Genomic DNA, 22,288 nt, shown 5'->3' with positions numbered 1-22,288 from the left:
ATTATTTCTAACTGTTTCTTAAAGGGATACATTGACTGTCTCAAACTTAATGAACTCACCCGATACGAGTCATATATTAGTTTCATACATTGGAAACAAAGGTAGGATTTCAAGCAGTGTTCGTCTTTATTTAGCTTATTGTGACGGAGATAAATCAGGTAGATGGTACAGTGACGTAATTTTGCTGCTCCAAAAATTACATAACAGAATGCGTCGTTTCTAATAAAATGGGTTTTCTTTATAATGAAAATAACAGTAGCATTTGTTTTAATGTGCACAGTGCGTGACCTCTGTACTTGCTAGGTAGCTGAACAACAATATGCTGAGTATAACCCTTTAAAGGGACAATTGACAAATGTGGGGGAGTTTTTTTGGCAAGGAATGATCAGACACACTAAACATTTAAGATTAACGACTAATAATGAATAGCTTTGGTTTGTATGGAAAGAAAAACAGAATAGACGAGTTTTTCGTTGTCTGTTATGACCAAGATGATCCCCTGAATAGCTAGGTGTTACTAATATATGAGAGACCATTATACTTATTCAAATGGATTTCATTGTTTGCGTGGTGGAACGAGAGCATATATACAGTATTCACATGCTCGTTTTCCCTTACTAAGTGTTGTTTGGTTTTATAGTTAACAATTTTGCTTTTCAGGGTGACTGGCTTGCACAAATAAAAAAGGAATAATTGGTTTTTTTTTGGACACCATGCAAAGACTACGACTTATTATTTGATGTACGCCATCTAGTGGTGATACTTAGAAGAAAGAACTTTGTCTGGTGCTACACAACTAACTACAAGACAACTAACTACTTTACTCGTTTCTCTTTCGTCATTTGATATATAAAGTGATTTCCAAACGTTTATAAAACTTAATAAGGTTAGTTTACAAAAGATGGAAACCGGTAGTGAAAGTCCATTCTCGTAAGCCAGAATACAAATTTCTGCTGAAGCAACGAATCATGCCTCTTGGCTGTGCGTCAGGACTTTGACGGTACCGTAAATGTTTACGACGATGTGAAAATCATGTTCTTACGTAGTACAATAGATGAACTCAAATGAACTTTTTATATGACAAAATCAAGAGCTTTTGAATATATAAAAGGCGATTTAGAAAGTAAATTAACTTAAACAGGTTTTCAAAAAAAGAAACTAAAAGAAAATAACTAAAACGCGCGTGTGACTACAAATGGTATTTGTTGTCGTGTTTGCTCTCAGAATTCGCTGTCAGTGGAAATAAAGGTTTAAATTAACAGAAAAATCTCGATTGATAAATTGAAATAACTTGGCATAGCACTAATGAATGAGTAGCACGCTTTCTTCATAGTTTGTCTTTGTTTACTTATCCGTGTATATGTCCTACAGCTACTACTATGAATTCGTGTTGTACCACCGTCGGCTGGCCACTAGTTTCACTCATTGTACGTTGAGGTACCGTATACGAACTTACAAAAATACATAGTATAGCAATACTGTAATATAAATGTGTTTTTTTTTAAATTCATGTTTACTATTATTAATAAATTCAAACCCAACAAACTTAGATTCGTCACTATGGAGTTAGACTGAGATGACGGCCCTGCCTGAACGTGCACGTACGCCTTAAAGTCTCAATTGTTCAAGAGTTTCTCCTCTACCATGTGACCTCTACTGTCTCGTACTTTACCTTTGTAACGGGCGATAAATTATGTTCAGCCATAAGGGCGGAACAAGGTCAGACACGACATTTGTAAATAGCCCCAGAATTAGGCATCAATAATACATACGAATCACGATTTGGGGAAGGATCCAGGGCGCCTTTATGGTAATATTTTCAATGCCTCCGAGGCGTCAAAGTGACGAGACGTTTTCGTATCAACGTAGAATGACTATTGACTAAATATATACATGTAATTATAAAATGTTCAGCTGTCAGAGAAATCGGAAAAAGCTAGATGATTTTTGAGAAATTTGCTGCAAAATGGGTCATTTAAAGAGTTGTAGCAATCAACTTAACGATGTACGCTCCTTTCAAGTTTAAGATTTGCTACCTATATCTTCCATAACTGTGGAATCTTCCATCATATCAACAGATACAGTTTCCACAGGTGTCACTTTCGTGTGGTCTTCCAAGTTGCTTTTCGTGCACTTCACACCTTCAACAACAGCAAGGGTAACACCAACAATTGAGAACAAGATACTCTTGACAATAAAGAAAAAATAAATGGCACTGATATGTTTCAGTGGAAGGTAAATATGGTACAGAATAAGGACCCGGATACAGGTCAACGGAATATCTGTGATCAATGCATAAATGATAGTGAGAAAGAGTCGATATCTGGCCGCCTTCTCGTCGGCCTGTTTATCGTTTTCGTGGTACATAATTGGATAGTATATGAAGGTACACATAGACATGAACTGGACGCAGCCAACCGATGCCGCAATGACTACGGCATATGCTAGGTATGGATGTGGTAGTACTTCGTTGTTGAGGTCATCGAGAAACGCCAACAGATCCAGTGCACTTGACATCCAGAACGCAACACCTTTCATCATATCGGAGAAGAAGACGCCCCCACGCGGTAAGAATGCACGGATTAGTACAAGGATGAGAAACGATGACTGCACGAAGATCAGGTCCTACAGATACAGAGACGAAAGTACAATATGTGTTGAATAGGTACATTGCGATGGCATGTATGTATGTATGTATGTATGTATGTATGTATGTATGTATGTATGTATGTATGTATGTATGTATGTATGTATGTATGTATGTATGTATGTATGTATGTATGTATGTATGTATGTATGTATGTATGTATGTATGTATGTATGTATGTATGTATGTATGTATGTATGTATGTATGTATGTATGTATGTATGTATGTATGTATGTATGTATGTATGTATGTATGTATGTATGTATGTATGTATGTAATAGGGTTAAGGCTAGGGCTAGGGCTAATGTTGGAGTTAGGTACCACGTCGTAATATCAAATCATGTCATTTAAATCACTACTGACAACCATGTAGTGAATCAATTGTCAGGTGTGATGTAGGGTGAGATGTCACAGTGGGTCTAGCTCACAAAAGTAAAACGGGAACAGATAATAGGGATAATGTTGTGGAGTTGTTGACCTCAGTCCAGACAATATCAGGAGTGTGCCCATTTAGTGTTTGGGAGTTAATTTTCCGGTCTTCAGCTCAATCAATGATCCAAACACAGGTATTGATTAAAAAATGCAGTGCCAATTTCACACAAATTCACTCCGGAAGTAGTTGTTGGGAAATAACCAATACCTTTAAAACTTTCAATCTGGTGGCAGCGGTGGAATTGATTTCTTTAAACCATTGATTTTGGGACTAGTGCCTTTTTCCATGTCTGACAACATTTTTGACATGTTTTTATAGGGATGGTACATGTTCATGTCCAAAATCAACATTCATAAAGTTGTTATAGACCCGTAATTTAAAGTACATTCTTACCAAGTTATACTCCTGTGGTGACCAAGGCCAATCACCGTTATCAAAAAGGTCAAGTCGTTCATCGTACACTTCCTGAGGATTTTCTAAAGATGTATTTCCCTCCAAGAGTCGATGTGCTACCTGAACACGACCAAGACCAACAAATGGTACCCATATGGACACTTGTACGACGAAGAAAAGTAATGGGTCACACCATCTAGGGGAGGAAAGAAATTGTATGATAAATCAAGGTGAGATAATTGCTGTCACCATGAACAGTTATGAAATGTATATAGCACTTCTGGGTCAAACTAATGCTAATGGTGAAAACAAACGATTACATATTCCATTGATTGTTTGAAAAGGCTGGCCAACTACATCGCCTGCATATATCATTCGGAGAATATGGCGTAAAACGTGGGCAGGCACTTGCATTTATTGTACTCGGACGCATCCTATGCTCACAGAAGAGTGGACAGCAACGGGACAATTTTTGTGGGGAAAAATGTCAACAACTTGATTGTTATTTTTGTCGTTTCTGTTATGCATCAGTATGGCAAGCCATTCAGACCAAAAGTAGTATTCTTATTTTAGCTTTAAACCGTTTATGTGTCAATTTTCAAAATAAAATGTGTCAAGTAGCGATTTTTTTTCTTTGCCACATGTAGAAAATAATGTTATTTGATTTTTTAATGTCGTCCCACTAGACTTTCACTTATAGTGCAGGGAGTTTGTTTTGCTGAACGACGATCACATTTCTGCGAAGACGTGTATAGACTAGCCTCATACCCAGAAAAGGACAAAGCGATGAAATGACAATACTTTCAATAGAATGTTGTTTTGAGCTATGGATTGATTGAAAGTCTCTTCCCCCTCTTCGAATCACGAACTATTCAATTCAGAGTGTAGACGAATTGGCCGAAGCTAATATTCCGCCGGCCCCACGTGACCTTATAACGATAGGAGTTATATAAAATACAAAACTGTGCAATGTAAGGACATACAATGAACAGCAAGAATGTACTAAAATTTATCATAAAATGTTGGTGATAGCCACGTATCTAGTAGCATCCATGATACATATACTTGTATTGACAAAATATGAAAGGGGGGGGGGGTGCAGTGAAATTTGGAATTTAATGGATAAAGACGTTACTGTAACAGTAATTGATTGGTTTACATGTAATCGTGTTTTTCTCAGAGATAAATTGTCGATTACGTCCTAAAGTGTCCGCTTCTTTTTTAAACACAGAAAAACAAGTCTAAATCAATGAAGAAATCTCCATTAATATGGTAAACCGTCTCTCTAAGATCCCTTGCATAGTTTTTTTTTCATTTAACCTAATTAAACCAGATAATTAAGCCGACCTTGGATATCTACAATAAAACGCATCGTCAACGAACTACAGTCCAACGTAAATTGGCAGTTAATCGAATGTTTTGAATTGTCTCCAATATTTGAAGACTGAGGGCTAAAAATTGAGTTCTGGTTAATTTCGAAACATCACAAAAAGAACGGTATACTTACGAAAACAGTCCGTAGAACTTATTATTACAATTACAGCAACATAATTGACATTTTGAAGGAGTGATAAAAGTGAGTAGAAGTTGTAAGACCACAAGGAAGAGTAAACCGCTCGGGATAAGTGACAGGTAAAAGTACAAATCCTCCACCAGGTAGTTGCGTTCTATGTATATCCGCCACCCTGTACATATTACGGCTACAAGGGCGACCAAAGACAACGCTAGGGTACGTAACACGTCAAATCGTTTCAGTTCATGATTACCAGGCCCATTACAACATCCATCGCCGCACATTTTGAAAAAAATATTTACGTTGTTCAAAACTCGTGATCGCATACAACGAATTGTTTTTCGGTAAGCTTTCACTGCGATGATATTACTTGATTTATATTTTAAAGATGACGACACCACTACAAATGCTGTGGCGACAAACACGTTCTTATTCATCACTATGGAAACACATAAGGCGTTTGTTCATTCTATAGTTTGACTTCAATCACCTTTAGATCTGTTTGACCTCTGCATAACATAGGAATCATGCTTCGAGTCCACACGAAAGGGAACTGAACTAACCTTATATGAATAGGAAACTTGGCTATACAGGGAGGGGTACGAGAAAGACTTTTTTTAACTTCCAAAACTGTCTCGAACTAGTTCACTTTTATTGGCATAAATATGCACAGATTATATAAAACAGAACGAACCTTCATGAAAAGTATTTCCTTGTCATCCAAACACTCTCTCCCACTAGTCCAATACTTTATAAATGTGGCTTTATGTGTGTAACTATTGTGCGGGTTGTTGGCTACTGCGGGTCGCTTTTTGAACGACCCGCAAATCGACCCGCAGTTCAGGCTGTCGTCCAATTCACATCGATTCACATGGAACTGCAACGAATGCTGGCTGGACATGACTACACTATTATTCATAGGATGACAGACACAAAAAATACACACACATGAAAAGCACCTTCGTTTTTCACTCAAAATTTGGATGACAGCGACATTAGCTAATGATGTACACGGGTGATATTTTGGGGAATGGAAAGAAATCTTTACTGTACAAAAACATACTAATAAATAAACGACTAAAACCACCTGCTGGGACTGGAAGGAAGTTAAATCTATGAACAAATGTAATTCGGTAGAAACATGTTCCGAACAAAAACTTTCCTGTCGTCTGAAGGACGAAACACTTGGATATTTACTCAGAATCTTGTTCATAACTCATCGATTCTTCACAAACATTTGTGAAAAGCACATATCGGGAGTCTCAAATTTTAACGGAATTATCCGGGTCTTTCCTAGCTAACTGTTATTCACATAAAAAGTGTTCATGTTACAGTAACGTAATTTTGCTGCTCCAAAAATAACATTACATGCAGAATGCGTCATTTCTGATAAAATTGGGCTATCTTTGTGAGTACATTTTTCACTGTGTAAAGTGATCTTTGCAGTCGTTTGATGGCCGAATACTAAATTATGATAGAAAGAACATTACTGACTATTCCCCTTTAAAGAGACAATTGACAAATGAGGTTTTCTTGGCAAGGAAATATTAGACACTGCGTAAACATTCAATAAAGGAATAAGATTAACGACAAAAATGAATAGCTTTGGTTTGTATAGAAAGAAAACAGAAAAGACGAGTTTTATCGTCTTTTACGAAAGAGACGACCCCTTTTAATGAATGTAATAGACCCCGATGCGTGAGGTTACTAGCTAGTATTCAAATAAATGTATGTATTGTTAACGTGAATAAAGTACCCAGTAGAGGTTCGTCCTCGGGTTAATGGCCACAGTAGGTGTAGGTGCATCGCGTTAATGTTGACAATAAATTTATAGACATTCCTAAACAAAAACAAAAACTCACTATGGTTATCATAGTTCGTGTATACTTCATTATCGCAAGCCAGAGTTATTATTTCTGTGGGAGGCTCGTTAAGAACGTTGCCGTAAAACAGGCCGTGGTTTGCGACGATGGTATACTTAAATTGCGACTACTAGTAGACTACATTGTGTTTTACTTTTACACTACGCAGTCGGCGTTATTTGGCTCGATAAGAAAGCGTGGCTTTAATACTTGGTGAGTTTTAGCTACAAAGGCATAAACTTCCATTGTGTATTGCCGCCTATGATTTATGCAACTATTACCGAGTGTTTCTGAATCTATGAACATCGCATTCAACTGCCACTTTGATTTACTACAGTTACTGTTATGTATAAGCACTGTCGTCAAAACACTCCTTGTTGCCATGTCTGGACTATGCATAAAAGTCATGGGGTGGCTAAAAATTACATGTAAAAGTTAAGATGGCGAAATTCTGTGCGGGATATGTGACTCCTCCCTGTTAACTTTGTAAATTAGATAAGAAAATAATATAAAGAAGTATAGTTTTCTAAATCATGCTTCTTGCAAAAGTTGATGCGTAGACGAGTAATCTATGCTCGCATATACAGTAAATGCTGAGTGATTTTAAAAGTGGGTTTCCCCTCTTTTTAAAACTGCATTGATTTATGGTAGCTATTGTTGACTGATAACAAGAAGTGTTGCCAACTGAGAATCACAATGACTTTCTTTGGTACTGTACCAATTCACAATTTGAACGATCAATCATTCTTGTGAACGAAAGTCATTTATTTCTGTCGATATAGTCTATCACACAAACACTTTGAGAAAGTCCACCATCAGAAAAGTCACGGTTCGTTGTACACTAAGTGAGCATAGTTGTTCGTTCAAAGGATGGCTGGGCACGCTGTAGACAAGTCAATTCAACTGCGCTGCTTGTGTGCCTCCTCGAAACAAACTTCGAGGGCCAGGAGGTACGACGATAAATACCGATGTAACACACTGAGCAGTAAACCGTGTTACAAATAAATAAATAGATAAATAATCAAAGAAATAAACAAAGCGCAAACACACAAAATATGCATGGGTAATGGATAACGCTATACATGTATATATGTATATACGGGCATATATATATATATGTGTGTGTGTGTGTGTGTGTGTGTGTGTGTGTGTGTGTGTGTGTGTATAATACATACTCGTCGCGTTAGTGCAGTGTGTCGTATCTGCTACGCAATTGTACAGGCAGATACGACCTTACTGCACGACATTATATTATATATATGCATATATATACTAGCTATATTGTATAGCTAGTATATAACGTAGAATATTATTTCAATAGTGTACAGGCCAGTATATACATATATAGATAAATACTTAGAAAATAAAATAAAATAGAAAAAATAAACTACATAAAATTAAAATTAAATTTCGACCTACCTACTCTAATTTCTGAAGCCATGCATGTTATCGGAAACAAACATTTTTTTATTTTATGTTTGCCTTATAGTAGAAAAATTATATGTGAGCCAGAGTAGCCTCCTCTCTGATGTGAGCTATGTCTCTCGGTTACCAAGACTTTCCGTTGGTGGCGCACTTCTTCCGATCACTTGCAGCAGTACAGTCTGGGTATATCGAAGTGTAAATACACAGTGACAGTATGGTTTTAAAATGATTTCTAATTCGTTCCCTATCGCCGCTAATTTTGATAGCGATATTAGTAAAGAGAACATTTAAATGAGCAAATCCCCAATAGATGAGTTGATATTATGTTCGTCGCCTGTTGTGAGTACTTTGCGGGATGAATGGATGGGTCAGAATTTACGGCGACGGCGGGGGGGGGGGGGGGGCATGACAAAAATTGAGAGTTCAAAGAAGGGGCCATGAAAATTGTGATGGTCTGAAAGGGCCTGATTTTTTTTGAGAGCGCGAAGGGGGGGGCGGGGTCTGCGAATTTTTTTTACCAAAATAATTTCTCCCCACCCCTACCACCGGCCGTAAATTCTGAACCCAACCTATATTGGTTAAGATTCATTCATATACGAATAATCTTGATTGGTATTATTTCATACCCGGAAACAGCGTTTTCTGATCACAAATTTGCATTGTACTAAGTAATACTGAGTGTTCCAATCATATAGGGTTATAAAAGATAAATATGTACGTATGGGGTTGTATCTATGTGATTATTGTTTTAGTGGAATACGATAGAATGATATATACACTTCAAATGTACAGCAAGAGAAAGAAACCATAATTAGAAAGAATGGCCAGCGATAACGTAGTATCGAACTAATAATGTAATAACACACCGATAACGTAGTAACCGACCGATAACGTAGTAACACACAGATAACGTAGTTACCGACTGATAACAGAGTAACCGACCGATAACGTAGTAACCGATCGATAAAGTAGTAACCAACCGAAAACAGAGTAACCACCGATAACATGGTACTCGACCGATGCAACGGTACCAACCAATCGATACCAACAACTGGTAACGTACGTACCAACCAATATTGCAATAACCATCCAATAACGTACAACTGTTATCACTTGTCTTTCATTACAGACATACACGTACACCCAGTTAGAACAGTGTCAAGTAAGTCTGTGGTTACAATGATAACAGTTCAAAACACACTAGTATTATGCTGTAATATTTTATTTATGTATGATTCATTCTGAAATGGTCTGTACATTGCCAAAGTACTTAAATCATTAATATCAAAACACAACCACAAAAGTAGAAAACAAAAACGAGTTTGCATTCCACAAAACGAACATGATAATTCAGGTTTCAACACTACCAAATACATGTGCAAGTTTTCAAATAAAATACTCAGTACTTGTACATTACTCACTCACTCATGACATGCAATATACTTGAACTATACTGGATAACATTATTGTTATCGAGTTAATATCGTCGGGGCAGCATATTTTACTTTATACAGGCCATTATAGAAGGACAGAAAACTCTTGATTCTGAAAGATACTATTATTAGTAACAGTTTACGAACAACATGCTATTCAGTGGTCCTAAAGCTACAGCACCAAGCTTGACCATGATGGGTGCTTTGAATTATCAGCAATTCACTCTTCAAACTCCTCTTCAGAAATCAGGAAACCATGGAAGGTTGTCTCGTGCAGTTCAGAGGCGGATACCTCTCTGTTTTCGGCGAAATGTAACCAAGCTTGATCTCCGGCTTTCATTGGATGAACCAGACTGTTCGAAGCGGTGTCCCAAGTTTGATCTCCGGCTTTCATTGGATAAACCAGACTGTTAGAAGCGGTGTCCAATTGATCTCCGGCTTTCATTGGATAAACCAGACTGTTAGAAACGGTGTCAAATTGATCTCCGGCTTTCATTGGATAAACCAGACTGTTAGAAGCGGTGTCAAATTGATCGTCTGCTGGCACTTTCATGTCACTCTTGACAACCAATTTAGCTTTTGGACCCATTGAGTTTTCCTTACTCTTGTACATGTTGTAGTTGAAGTGGTAATGACCACTATATGGAGCTGTGAAAATTCCCGTCGCCAGGTCAAAACAACCATTGATATTGGTATATTCAACTTCAAAGGGAAGAGCAGTGGGTTCAGGCAAAGGCCCGAACGGGGTTTCACGAGCTACGGAGAAAGCAGTGAACCATGGTCTGGCATGTGAATGCTGTCCGAACCCCACTAGGAAAAGGCAAACAATACTGATGTATTGAAGCATGGTTTTATTTTTGTTTGGACTTGAACAGGTTTATCTACAAAACGATGCAAAAAGAAAAAAAAACGTTATTGAGCTAAGCTTTAATTATCGAAAAGACGAATATGTGTCTATGATAAAGCTTGGACCAATCTACCTGAATTTTACAGCGAAATTGAAAGTTCAATGATGTCGTGTTTGTGTTATGTCTTATAATGTAAAACGTGTTAATTGTGTACTGCGGATGATGAGTTGCAACAATATTTGCTATTTATCACAGACGTTAAAACGCAAACTAAAATATCAATAGAAACTGACAAGAAATTTAGAGAAAAGCAGAGACAGGAGATGTAGAGGTGAGGAAAGTGACTTTCTGTGACTCACTAGTACTGGACATCAACTAAAGCAGCTGAGGCGAAATCAACCCCGTCTATATTCCCCTTTAAGGAAGAGTTCGCCTCTGGAACTAATCTTCCTGAACAAGAATATATAGAAAGGGTTTATGTTGCCAAGGAAATGATCTCAGATCAGGTCACATCATGTGACAAGTGAATCACTATATGATTGAAAATCAATGACTAGAATTTTGGACAAAACTTTTCTTACCTCTGTTTGACTTTCAGTCACCAGTTTATATCTCGATGGTTAAAATGACTTCTCTTCAATGCGATTTCTATACAAATATGCCCATTAAAAAGAATGCCTAGCTTACTTGCTAAAAGAAATGCATAAAAAAGAATCATAATCGATCTACATCTCAAATTACGGGATTGTGTTAGATTTTATACATTGTTAGGGGGCCTCGACGATGTGGACGGACATAACAATAAGTGATCGTTATCAATTCATCTATAAGGGGTACATTCTGTAGGTTTCCGAGGTAGGTTTAAAATTAGCAAGAATACAGCTGTAAATAGTATGAACTGCGTGCCAAAACATGTTAAATTTTGTTTGACATGTAAACAGGTTATCAATGTATATCTGGGAAAGTAACTCTCAAATTACCGTTTTCATTTTCCAGAGAAAGCTGTACGAAAAACAACCACACGCAAACACAGATACATTTTCTAAGGATGGTCTTATTTAGTATTGTTCACAACACATTGAACTTTATATTTTAGTTGTACTACACCACAAATAGTGAAATTGTTATTTTGCTCCATAACTAAATATAAATGTGTCCCAGAGTCTCCACACCAGACTATTCAAAATACACTATTAATCTTCTGTAACCCCACACTAAAAGCTAACCCTATAATTTATCTTATTTGAAGTATAGGCTTGATCAAAATGACCATCATTGATCCAAGCTATGCTAATTGGTATGAAGAGCAATCGGAAGGTAGACGACTATTTTGTCAAATTATAATGAATGAAGAAAGTAAAACATGAGAATTCACTGGGTTTTATACCTTTTAGGAAGCCAAACTAGGATTTGATTTCCCACAGAATGCATGTTTCACAATGTATATGACTTGGTACACAAATATTGCAACAGGTTGTAGTTGTATTGATTTTGTTAGTGTAGTATGCATATCAATAGGTAATTTGCATAATTGCATGTTTCTTCCTTACTTGCTGATAGTCAATATAATAAACACAAGTAAACAAAACTATTTATGAATGATGATGTTTCAATATAATGGGAGGCAACATAAGCATGCACATACTGGTGTAGTAATTATGTGTTTACTCACTTTGCAAATCACTTGCTTACGTAGAATAACTTACAATAACAAACTCTTTTATTATCGATATATTTTTATACACATTTATTCATTTTTCGCAATTATCATGTGACATACAAGTACTCAGGCCATGCTGTTTGACATTGTTTTTTTTTTCAAGTAGAAAAACAATAAATCGTTGTTTTACTAATTAAAAGTCCAAAACGACTACCCACTCTCATGCATATGGCCAATTAAAGTACACTTTCACTGTTTGTGTATACGATGTAAGTAAGGATGTAACAATTCATTCACAGTGACACTTTATATTGTTTTCATATATTTATTTCAGAATTTAACCAAAATATTAAATACCAGTACTGGTAATCAAAGACTGCTCAATTACACAAAATTAAGGTAGCTGCCTTTAGACTTTACATCTCCTCACAGTGTTACAAGCAACTGGACAATATACTTTTTAACAAGTTTATTTTGAACTGTATATAAATAATTCAAGGATTGGTACTTTATCCTACCACATGAAATCAGAGAATTGCTATTTCTTGTCTTCTGCAGGTACAGTTTGCTCACTGCTGCTTGCTTCTTTTACCTCAGGTTTTGTTTCTTTTGGTTTCTCACTACTTTCTTTTGGTTGCATCTTTTCCTTCTCCAAATCCTTTTCCTTTCCTTTATCTTTAGGCTTCTCCTTTCCTCTATCTTTTCCCTTGTCTTTATCCCAATCCCTGTACCTATCCCTATCCCTATCTCTGTAATCCCTATCTCTATCCCAGTCCCTATTCCTATACCTTCCCTTATCCCTGTCTCTATCTCGTCTATCCCAATCTCTATCCTTCCCTCTATCCTTATCCCTTCCCTTATCCTTGTCACTATCCCTATCTCTAGGTCTATCTCTCTCCTTATCCTTGCCTCTATCCCTATCCCTATCCCTATCCCTATCCCTATCCTTGTCAGTGTCCTTGTCAAAGTCCCGAGTCCTTCTGAGTTGTCCTGGTCTGTATAATTCCATTGCAGGTCGATCCTATGAAAAAGAAACAGATAAAAATCAAATTGAAATGACCAGCTATGGAACCAAAGTAGTGACTTGTTTCAATTCAATGAAATTCAAACATTGGAACTAAAGTGAAGGAATCTGTTAAGCTTTCTTCTAAGGTTTTACAATTTTGTACAATATTGTCTGTAATCTTTGACAATTAGTTTAAAATGTGCATTTCACAAATGAAACAATGCCCTATTATGTAATCTATATTATATATGATGCTATGAATGTATGTAAGTACTGTTCTTTTTTTCTGTATATACGATGCAAATGTGAACAATAGCCATGCCAGGCTGACTAACAAAAAAGCCAAGCTGACCAATAAAGTGGTTCACTGCAGCTCAGCTCTAAGATACAACCTTCTCATCGACTTTGACAACAAGTATGGGATTAGTTTTCAAATTGCTTAGTTGTACAAATAGTGCCTAATACCATTGGAAACACTGCATACCTTATTTCTGATTCTCTGTTTTGGTTTGTCAGAAGTGCTTGAGTCTCTGCTACTATCACTTGATGCCCTGTTGTCATCTTTTAAATTCTTTTCTTTATCTTGCTCACTGCCACCACCATCCAATGACACCTTGTCATCTTTCTTGGCTTCATCTTTTTTGCTTCCGTCATCTTTTTTACTTCCATACTTCTCATCCTGTCTACTCCTTGGTCTGTCACTATGAAAGTCACGATATCCCCTTTTGTCTCTGTCACTACCTCTGTCTCTGTCTCTGTCACCCTTTCTGTCTCTTCCTCTGTCTCTTTCATAGTGTCTGCCTTTGTCTCTAGAATCTTGGTACTTATTCCCCTTATAGTCATCTTCCTTTGATTTCTCTTTGCTCTCTACTTTGTCAGACTTCTTGTCACTTTCACTGTCTTTTCTTTTCCCTTCCTCTTTCACATCTTTGGTATCTTTTCCTTTGGCACTTCCATATCTATCATCCTTTCTGCTGTCCCTTCTGTCACGGTATCTGTCACGGTCTCTTTCATCTCTTCTGTCTCTAGTAGATTTTGGTCTATAAAATGAACAATACACATACATAATTCACAAAATTTCTTAGCAAGTTATCAACATTGTGTAACTTCACTGTATGAAATAGATGCTCAGGCTAATAAATTTTGTGTCTTTCACTTGCATGGCCTATTATCCTCAAATATACAGTACAGCTCAAGAACACCTTTCCAATTAGCCCAATGTATATGACACCTGCTAGTTGATAAACATGCTGGTTATGGCTGAGTACCAAGTTGGTGTTAGCACTGCATAGCTAAGACAATGTCCAAAGACCAAAGTCTGAAAGCAATTCTTGAGCTACACTGCAACTTTTACAAAATAGCACACTTTTAGTTGGCTATTGACAGACTCTCAAAACTATTCTAAGTAGTCAATGACAACAACATTATCAGTGGCTAGAAAGGATAAAATTTGAAAAGTTTATCATGTGACACCCAGTGTGCCCTCTATTGATAGCCAAATTTTGTTGTTGTGGGTCAAAATGATAAAAACTGGCATTTCTTGTGAGTCACCACATAGTAAGAGACAGCGGAACACCAAGTTTTGGTGTATCACTAGAAATTGTGTGTGTCAGTGGTGCGTCAAATTTGCTTAGAGGGCATACTGGTGACATGTTTGGATTTATTTCATTATGGAAAAAAAAAAGCTTTGCCCTAAAATATGTACTGTGAATATAATTCAGCTCTCTTACCCAAGCTCCACTACAAAACAGAGCAGTATTGATTCTACTACTGGTAGGTTAAATCTTAGAAGGCTTGAACTGTTTTCTAAATAACTACACCAGTTTATGGCACTTACCTGTCATCTTTTCTCTCTGGTTTATCATATTTCCTCTCATATTGATTGTCTTTGTCTTTCTTACTGACATTATCTTTAGCTTCAACATCTTTTTTATCTTTCTTTTCATCACCTGGTGTCTTTTTATCATCTTTCACCTTCTCTCCATCTTTTTGGTGTTCAGGATTCTTCAAAACCTACAGATGAGACAACATTGAGTTTGCATTCAAATTAATAAATGCACATGAAACTTGATATACTTTACAGATTTCACTGTCTTTACAACTTGGAGTCTAAAGCTTCATAAAAAGGTTTGCAAGAATATATAAAGTCAATACTGAAATATCTTTCAGTAAAAATTAAACAATGTTTTGATAAAAACTGAGATTGCAAAGAGTTGATCACAACTTGTAAATGGGTATTCTCCTGGTAATACGATGATCTTAAAGGCCAAGTTCAAATGAGAATTAAAATTTAAGCGTGAAAAACTATTGTCTGGCAGAGTTACAGAAAAGTTGGTCAAGAACATGAGAATAATTCTATATAATCCTTACAGCTCCATGGATAAGATAACATCAATGTGAGAACAAGGATTGAATTCCTGGCCTTTACAGGTCCAGTTCCAATTAAGATTACAATTTAGATGTGCAAAACAGTTGTTCATAAAGATTTAGAAAAAGTTGGTGAAGAACACTTGAAAAGAATGAACCTATCTAATCTTTACAGCTCCAATGATAAGGTAACATTAACGTGAGAACTTGGGATTGAATCCTTGGTTTTTAATGATCCATATGTGTCTTGCTGAAATGAAAAGTTCTAAAAAGGAGAACAAGCTGATTTTATCTTAGCTGCATACATTTATACTTAGGGGCCCGAGAAAAGTCATTTTCATCAATCCTGTACTGTGTGACCTCTCTAAAATGAAGTTGCATGTATAACAATTGGCACCCCTGGATTTGAAGAGGCCTGTTGTACACTAGTGTGAGGCATTATGGGAAGTACAAAAAGTTAGGAAGTTCACGTCATGACAGAATTTCAACAACATTGCTTGGGAAAGAGTGTTTCTCTTTCAGTACAACTTCAACTATGTTTTTGTCATGTACACTTTCCCAGTCTAAGTTCTGTCATCCTTTTTGGTGAAAATAAAATGAATTATTATTATTATTATTATTATTATTATTATTATTATTATTATTATTATTATTATTATTAACTAACCTTCACTGTAGGTTCATCATCTTTCTTCTCCTCAGATGTACTCTCAGATCTATTTTTCTCCTTTCCTTCTGCCTTCTCTTTTTCAGCTGCAGCTTTCTTTTTCCTCTCTTCTTCTCGTTTTTTCCTTTCTTCATCTTTTTTCTTCCTCTCCTCCTCTCTTTTCTTTTTCTTTTCCTCTTCCCTTTTCCTTCTCCGCTCTTCTTCCTTCTGCCGCTGTCTTTCTCTTTCTTTTCGTCTTCTCTCCTCCCTGCGCTCTTCTCGTTGTCGCTGGATAATTGGCAAAATATTTCAAAATATTCAACAAATATTTATATAGAAACTACTCATAATCATATAAATTATAACCTCTAACATGACATTGGTAGGAAAAAGAATTATTCAATACATTTCACAATCATTCCACTTATAAGTCATTTTTTCTTTAACACAAGATTTATATACAACTGATATTTACAAGAATTTATGAGAGCAACATTTTAAAGATATCGTTGAACAACTAGCTACCATAAAACAATACTGTAAAGGGGGATTTTGTTTGACATAGATCTGTAAACGGTAATCCTGTAAAAAATGAATCCTTGTGAAATGTTGGGGAAATTTTCCTAAATGATGTTATCTACTTTGATTCAAAAAAATACAATGTCTGTCATGAATGCTCAAATCTAGACAACAATAGTTTAACTGTTGAACACAGACAAACTATAATAATAATAACTATATTAATAGCACTTGTAAAGTGCTATATATAAGTTCATAGGTGCTGAAACACTAAAAACGCCATAAAAACTGCCAGTGGCAAGCACACTAAAAGAGTCAAAAACAGAGGAGAGAGTTTTGTTTATATTAATTCAGCTAGGATGAATCTTAAAATTAGACAGAATAGTGAACACAGAAATACGAACTGGTCAAATGATTCACCTACCTCTCTTTCTACTCTCTTTCTATTGATATAGTCTATCAGAGGAGTTTTTCTCTTAGGTGCAGCTATACAAAAGAGAATGTGTGAAATGAAATTAAGTTAACATAGTAATGTTATCATTAAATTCTTTTGTACAAAATTATAATTTCCTGTATGGACAAGATAAGGCTTTGATAGAAAATGAAAACTTGGTACACTCAGCTTTCAGAGAGTTGGGTGCTGTATAACAAGCCCAACACATATAATATCTATGCATTACATTATATTAGTTTATCATTTTTGCCTCTTACATTTAACAAGTAAAGACAAAGTGTTCCATTCCATATTTGTGAATACAAGCATAATGGGTTTTCCTTCAAGTTTTTCCTTAAATCACAGTGCGAAAATGTCATATTTGTACATCAATCACTGATAAGCACACTCTTCATTTAGTAAAGGAAAACATAAATGAGTCTTTGACGTGTAGTGACAAAACCCTTAGGTCACAACTATTTTCCGGCTGAACGTAGAGAAAAATATTGGAGAATAATATAATTATACCTCCTCAAGTATAATTTATGGAAAATGGGGAAAAAGAATGACGATTTGAAATTTTTTTTATTCATATTTCAAGCACAACAGAAACAGTGACATAGAAACAGGTTATCATAATATAGTCTACAGAACAAGCAGGGCATACAATCCATATTTTCTGTTCATACACAATAACTTGGCTTGTCCATGGTATAATTACATAACGATTATAAGATTGTACAGGTTTAGACAATGTCAAGCACCCATATAATTGTGTATAATATAATAAATGCATACACATGTATGTGATAAGGAGTAAATATGTAACACTGTATATAACTTGTATGTACCTTCTAATTCGCGTGCTTTAGCTTCTATCTCTTCTAGATAGGACTCTGCACTAGGTAATGATTCAACTTCTGCAGTGAGTGACTCAAGAAACTTGACATATTCAGGATCTAGGGAACACAGATAACAGTTAACAATGTTAAGGTGAGACCATGGTTCTCCCTACACTGCTTGGCACTGGTCAGTACCAACTGGTACTTGGCATATGTAAACTCAATAATGTACTTCTAATGAGTCTCATTGTTTCATGTAAATTATACACTTGACCCATAATAGCCATATTTCAATATCCATTTACCTCATGAATATTAATCACCAACCAGCATTCTTTCAGAGTGAGGGAGAACCCTGAGAGACAGATGTGTAGTAATGCATTACAAATCAATGGCTGAATGATATTCTCCCTTAACAAAATGCATAATTAGAAGAGAACGAACACAATCATGGATTTCTCAGAATACACATATTTGACTGCATATGTAACATAAAAGTCCATCATATAATTATCTGCTTGTATATACACATGTGTAGATATATTAGAACCCATATTATAACTTTGATAATAATAATAATTCTTTATTGTTTCTTTATCCAAATCTGGACATCAGACCTATTCACAATAAAGAAGGAAAATAACCTGACAATAACAATACAGAGAAAAACAAAGAAAATACACCTTAGCAGGTGTCAAAAATGACTCATGTTTAAAATATTTATGTATTTATTTTTTCGAGGCAGCTGACAGTGTACCGCTCTCTAAGTTTGAAGCATGTGTATGTGTATTTAGCCACTTCTTTAATTATATTCTCATTTTTACTGTTCATAATATTAAGGAATTTTTCTGTGTCTGACAAATCTGGGGGCCATATTTTAAAGTGTGCTAATATAGATTTTCTTTCATCATTGAACATTTTACAGTTTAAGATAAAGTGTTGCTCATCTTCAATTTCATTGGTTTGGCACATGGGGCATGTTCTACTGGCTATGTCTTGTTTATTGTGTCTACCTGTTTCTATTTTTAGTTTGTGTGAACTTATCCTTAGTTTTGTCAGAGCAGATCTATGGAGAGGATTTTTTATAATGCTTAAATATTTCTCACAAGTAACTTTGATCTTCTCTCTTACAAACATTGCCATTTGGGGTACACATAAATATGAGATGCACTGTACTGGAGTTTACCTTGTTCTATTGTACCACTTTTAGAATCGGGTTTCTTGGCTATCTTCTTAGGTACCTTTTGATAAGGAGACAGTTCAACCACAGCTGGATATTCAGTACCTGGAAAAACAAAGACAGAGATATCTTACAGTGTACTTATAATTTCAGAGTGAAATATTAACAAGGTATAAAATCTATATGAGTATAATAAATACAGGTACAGGTACATATGTTACACCCAATCCGTGAAACTGCCCAGTTCATGAAATGTGCATGCAACTTTGCATGAGAGTATTGAATATGATCTAAAAGGGGCCAAATTAAATTTTGGGCAAGAGGTTTGAACTGGGGTGTTGATAATCAAACTTTATTAAAAACACAAGCTACACTGAATTGTATTAAAATAAGAATTGTGAAGTGATGAGTTTGTAAATACAGTACATGATAATATAGTTGTTTGATTCTTATTCTTTTTTGTGTGTGTCCTATAAAAGATGCTCATTTCATGTACTGGGCATATCTTACCATACCCACTTCATAACCTGGGCAACATGATTGACTATTTCATGAACTGGGTAAAGTTACCTACCCATTTCATGAATTGGGCAATTTGACAGATTGGGTGTAACACATATATACTGTAACTTTTAAGAACAGTATTTAGAAATCAGTGATACCACATCCAGGTGAAGTGCTTTTTGTTTGTTGATAAACAAGATGAGTCACGTCACAATCACATGTAAGCTCTTACCCATCTCAAGTCATGACCATCACATTGAATTTGGCATATTGCCTGAAGCCAGAGTTTGCTTGGAGAAACAGTCTATTGTCAATCATAGAAATTTCTGGTTGGAGACAAAGCTTTGCTTGAACTTTCCTAGTTTAACTGGTTAGGTTTTTGTAGAATGAGCCCACAAGGAACATGCATGTGAATCAGAGCACAGAAACTAAAAGATAGGTACACAAAATTTGTCACTTATCATTCAAAAACAGGATCACCCATAGTCTATTAATCAAATACTAAATACATACCTGCTGTGTCAGTAAAGGTGTGGCCATCATACCTGTCCCGAAATGGAATTATATCAGAATGGTTTTGAAAGTTGATGTATGCTCTGCAAAAAGCATTAGGCCCAAGACTGAAAGTAGATGACACAAATGAATTTTATTTAGTCAAAAACCAGATATGCATGTAAGTTAACATCTGATATGCAAGGGATTCTGACTATGAAGTACATGTACTTGTCTAATCTCCTTAAAATCTTGGGACAGTTGCTCATAGAATGAGATGAAAGACATAACTCCAGGGGGGGCTACTCCCCTTTTTTGAGTATATGTGCCGTACTTTGGGGTGCATTTTCTAGCCCTTTGGTCTAAAATGGGGATGGGTCTGTTTTTTTCGAGCTGACGAGTCTAAAATGGGTATTATTTTCGATTTTACTTGGTTTAAAATGTGGTCCATTGTCCTTGCCTTGTAAGGAAAATGTATTTTGGTCTAAACTTTCATCTTTTAAAAACCTCTAATGGTCTAAAATGGGGTATTGATTTTTGGTCAAAGTGGATCTAAAATGGGGCCTGGGGTTTCTAGGACTGGCCAAACACCCCTACCAGAGCTGGCCACTGATACCCTAGTTGTAACTAGTCAGAATCCCTTGATTATTCCAGACAGTAAGATAATGTCATTGAAGTTCCTTGGCTGTAATTTTTTGTTGAAGGGGAACAAAGGCAAGGTTGATTTTATCTTAACCACATTTCTCTAGCCTTAGGGGACCCAGAAAAGTCCTTTGCACCAACCCTGCACAGTGCAAACTCTTTGAAATAGTTATAACAATTGGAAAATCCGACCTGTTGAAAGGGGACATGAAAAAGAACAACATAAGAAGTAAACATGTTATTTATTACAAAATTTGTTTTAAATTATAGTTTAGCTTAGTTTTTAAATAAATTACATACCTATGATCTGCTTTCACAAAGTGAAAATAGTTGTTTGAAGGAAGAGATCCAATAGCTTCTATGAAAGACTCTTCTGTGAAAGATGGTGGAAGGCGTCGTATAATCACCTAAAACAAAAAGTTTAGCATTTTATCTTCTCTTCACATGATAATGGAAATCATCATCATCATCACCGTCATCCTCGTCCTCGCCCTCATCGCTGTCGTCGTTGTTGTCATCATCATCATCATCATCATCATCATCATCATCATCATCATCAACAACAACATCAACATCATCATCATCATCATCATCATCATCATCATCACCGCTACCACCACCACCACCACCACCACCACCATCACCATCACCATCACCATCACATCATCATCATCATCACCTTTCATTTATTACGCAATCATTTTTACGGAAATATGCTCAAAATGCACACACATCAATTTACTGGTAGTTCTGCTTGCAGAAGGAGTAGGTCGGGACTCGATTCTGACAATGTCCCTCTCCTTCTCCGGTTAGGGACATTGTCAGAATCATTCTGGCCACCGTTCAAGCAGGACTAAATTACTGGTTACATGGATGTTAGCCTCGAATCCATGCGATCGAAAGACGCATGGATTCCAGGCTACATGGATGTAAACATCCACATTGGGTGTGTAACATTTTTCTCATTAGACTTGTTATTTTCTTATGTATTATTTATATCAATGTTGACATTTGATATTTATTCGAGACAGTGTATGTATGTGCATATAAATGATAATGACGACATATTGCATTTAAATTGTATGATCACACAGGAACGAATCTCGAAGGCGGTATTTCGTTTGGGGCTCACGCCACGAGTGAAACCATTGGAAATTACCTTCGTGGGCGGACCATCCTTGTCCTTCCTCTTTTCTTTACTCTTCGATTCTACACGTTTCTTCTCAGATTTTTTATCTTCTGCTTCTTTGGCCATCTCATACAGAAATGTCACAAAAACATCTCACATTCTGATAGCCTGCACGTACCTACGGGTTTTCTGTTTTCATCTCGTATCCTCTCGCGATAGTTGGTGGAACTTTTCTCCAATAAGCTATATTTTCTCCAAAATAAATTAAATATCTTTGATTTGGTTCCAGTGACACTTGAAAATATAGTATATT

General features: G+C 36.1%; 3 protein-coding genes across 4 annotated transcripts; all 3 read right to left on the bottom strand.

The window, feature by feature from the left end:
- LOC144442400 (uncharacterized) lies at positions 1-5,343 on the bottom strand. The gene is made up of 3 exons (XM_078131735.1): positions 4,982-5,343; positions 3,475-3,670; positions 1-2,625 (listed from the first exon to the last, which is right to left on the bottom strand). Exons 1-3 carry the CDS (start codon positions 5,311-5,313, stop codon positions 2,023-2,025), a joined length of 1,131 nt encoding a protein of 376 aa, XP_077987861.1. The 5' UTR covers positions 5,314-5,343; the 3' UTR covers positions 1-2,022.
- Positions 5,344-9,529: 4,186 nt separating this feature from the next.
- LOC144442557 (uncharacterized) lies at positions 9,530-11,201 on the bottom strand. Its single transcript, XM_078131934.1, has 2 exons — positions 11,137-11,201; positions 9,530-10,588 (listed from the first exon to the last, which is right to left on the bottom strand). Exon 2 carries the CDS (start codon positions 10,552-10,554, stop codon positions 9,928-9,930), a length of 627 nt encoding a protein of 208 aa, XP_077988060.1. The 5' UTR covers positions 10,555-10,588; positions 11,137-11,201; the 3' UTR covers positions 9,530-9,927.
- Positions 11,202-12,548: 1,347 nt separating this feature from the next.
- LOC144442298 (uncharacterized) lies at positions 12,549-22,177 on the bottom strand. 2 transcript variants are annotated; one of them, XM_078131608.1, is made up of 10 exons: positions 22,006-22,177; positions 21,147-21,253; positions 20,226-20,332; positions 19,215-19,313; positions 18,016-18,145; positions 17,178-17,226; positions 16,262-16,522; positions 15,059-15,234; positions 13,706-14,261; positions 12,549-13,236 (listed from the first exon to the last, which is right to left on the bottom strand). In XM_078131608.1, the coding sequence occupies exons 1-10, from the start codon at positions 22,099-22,101 to the stop codon at positions 12,754-12,756; spliced, it is 2,064 nt and encodes a 687-aa protein (XP_077987734.1). In that variant the 5' UTR covers positions 22,102-22,177; the 3' UTR covers positions 12,549-12,753. The 2 variants fall into 2 exon arrangements, with proteins under 2 accessions (XP_077987734.1, XP_077987733.1); XM_078131607.1 differs by having other exon boundaries at positions 12,550-13,236; positions 16,256-16,522; positions 17,178-17,239; positions 18,038-18,145.
- Positions 22,178-22,288: the final 111 nt, after the last annotated feature.

This window comes from Glandiceps talaboti, chromosome 11, assembly GCF_964340395.1.
Source record: "Glandiceps talaboti chromosome 11, keGlaTala1.1, whole genome shotgun sequence".
NCBI lineage: Eukaryota > Metazoa > Hemichordata > Enteropneusta > Spengelidae > Glandiceps > Glandiceps talaboti.
Note: the sequence above shows the minus strand (reverse complement) of the source record. Positions and strands in the feature narration are given on the sequence as shown.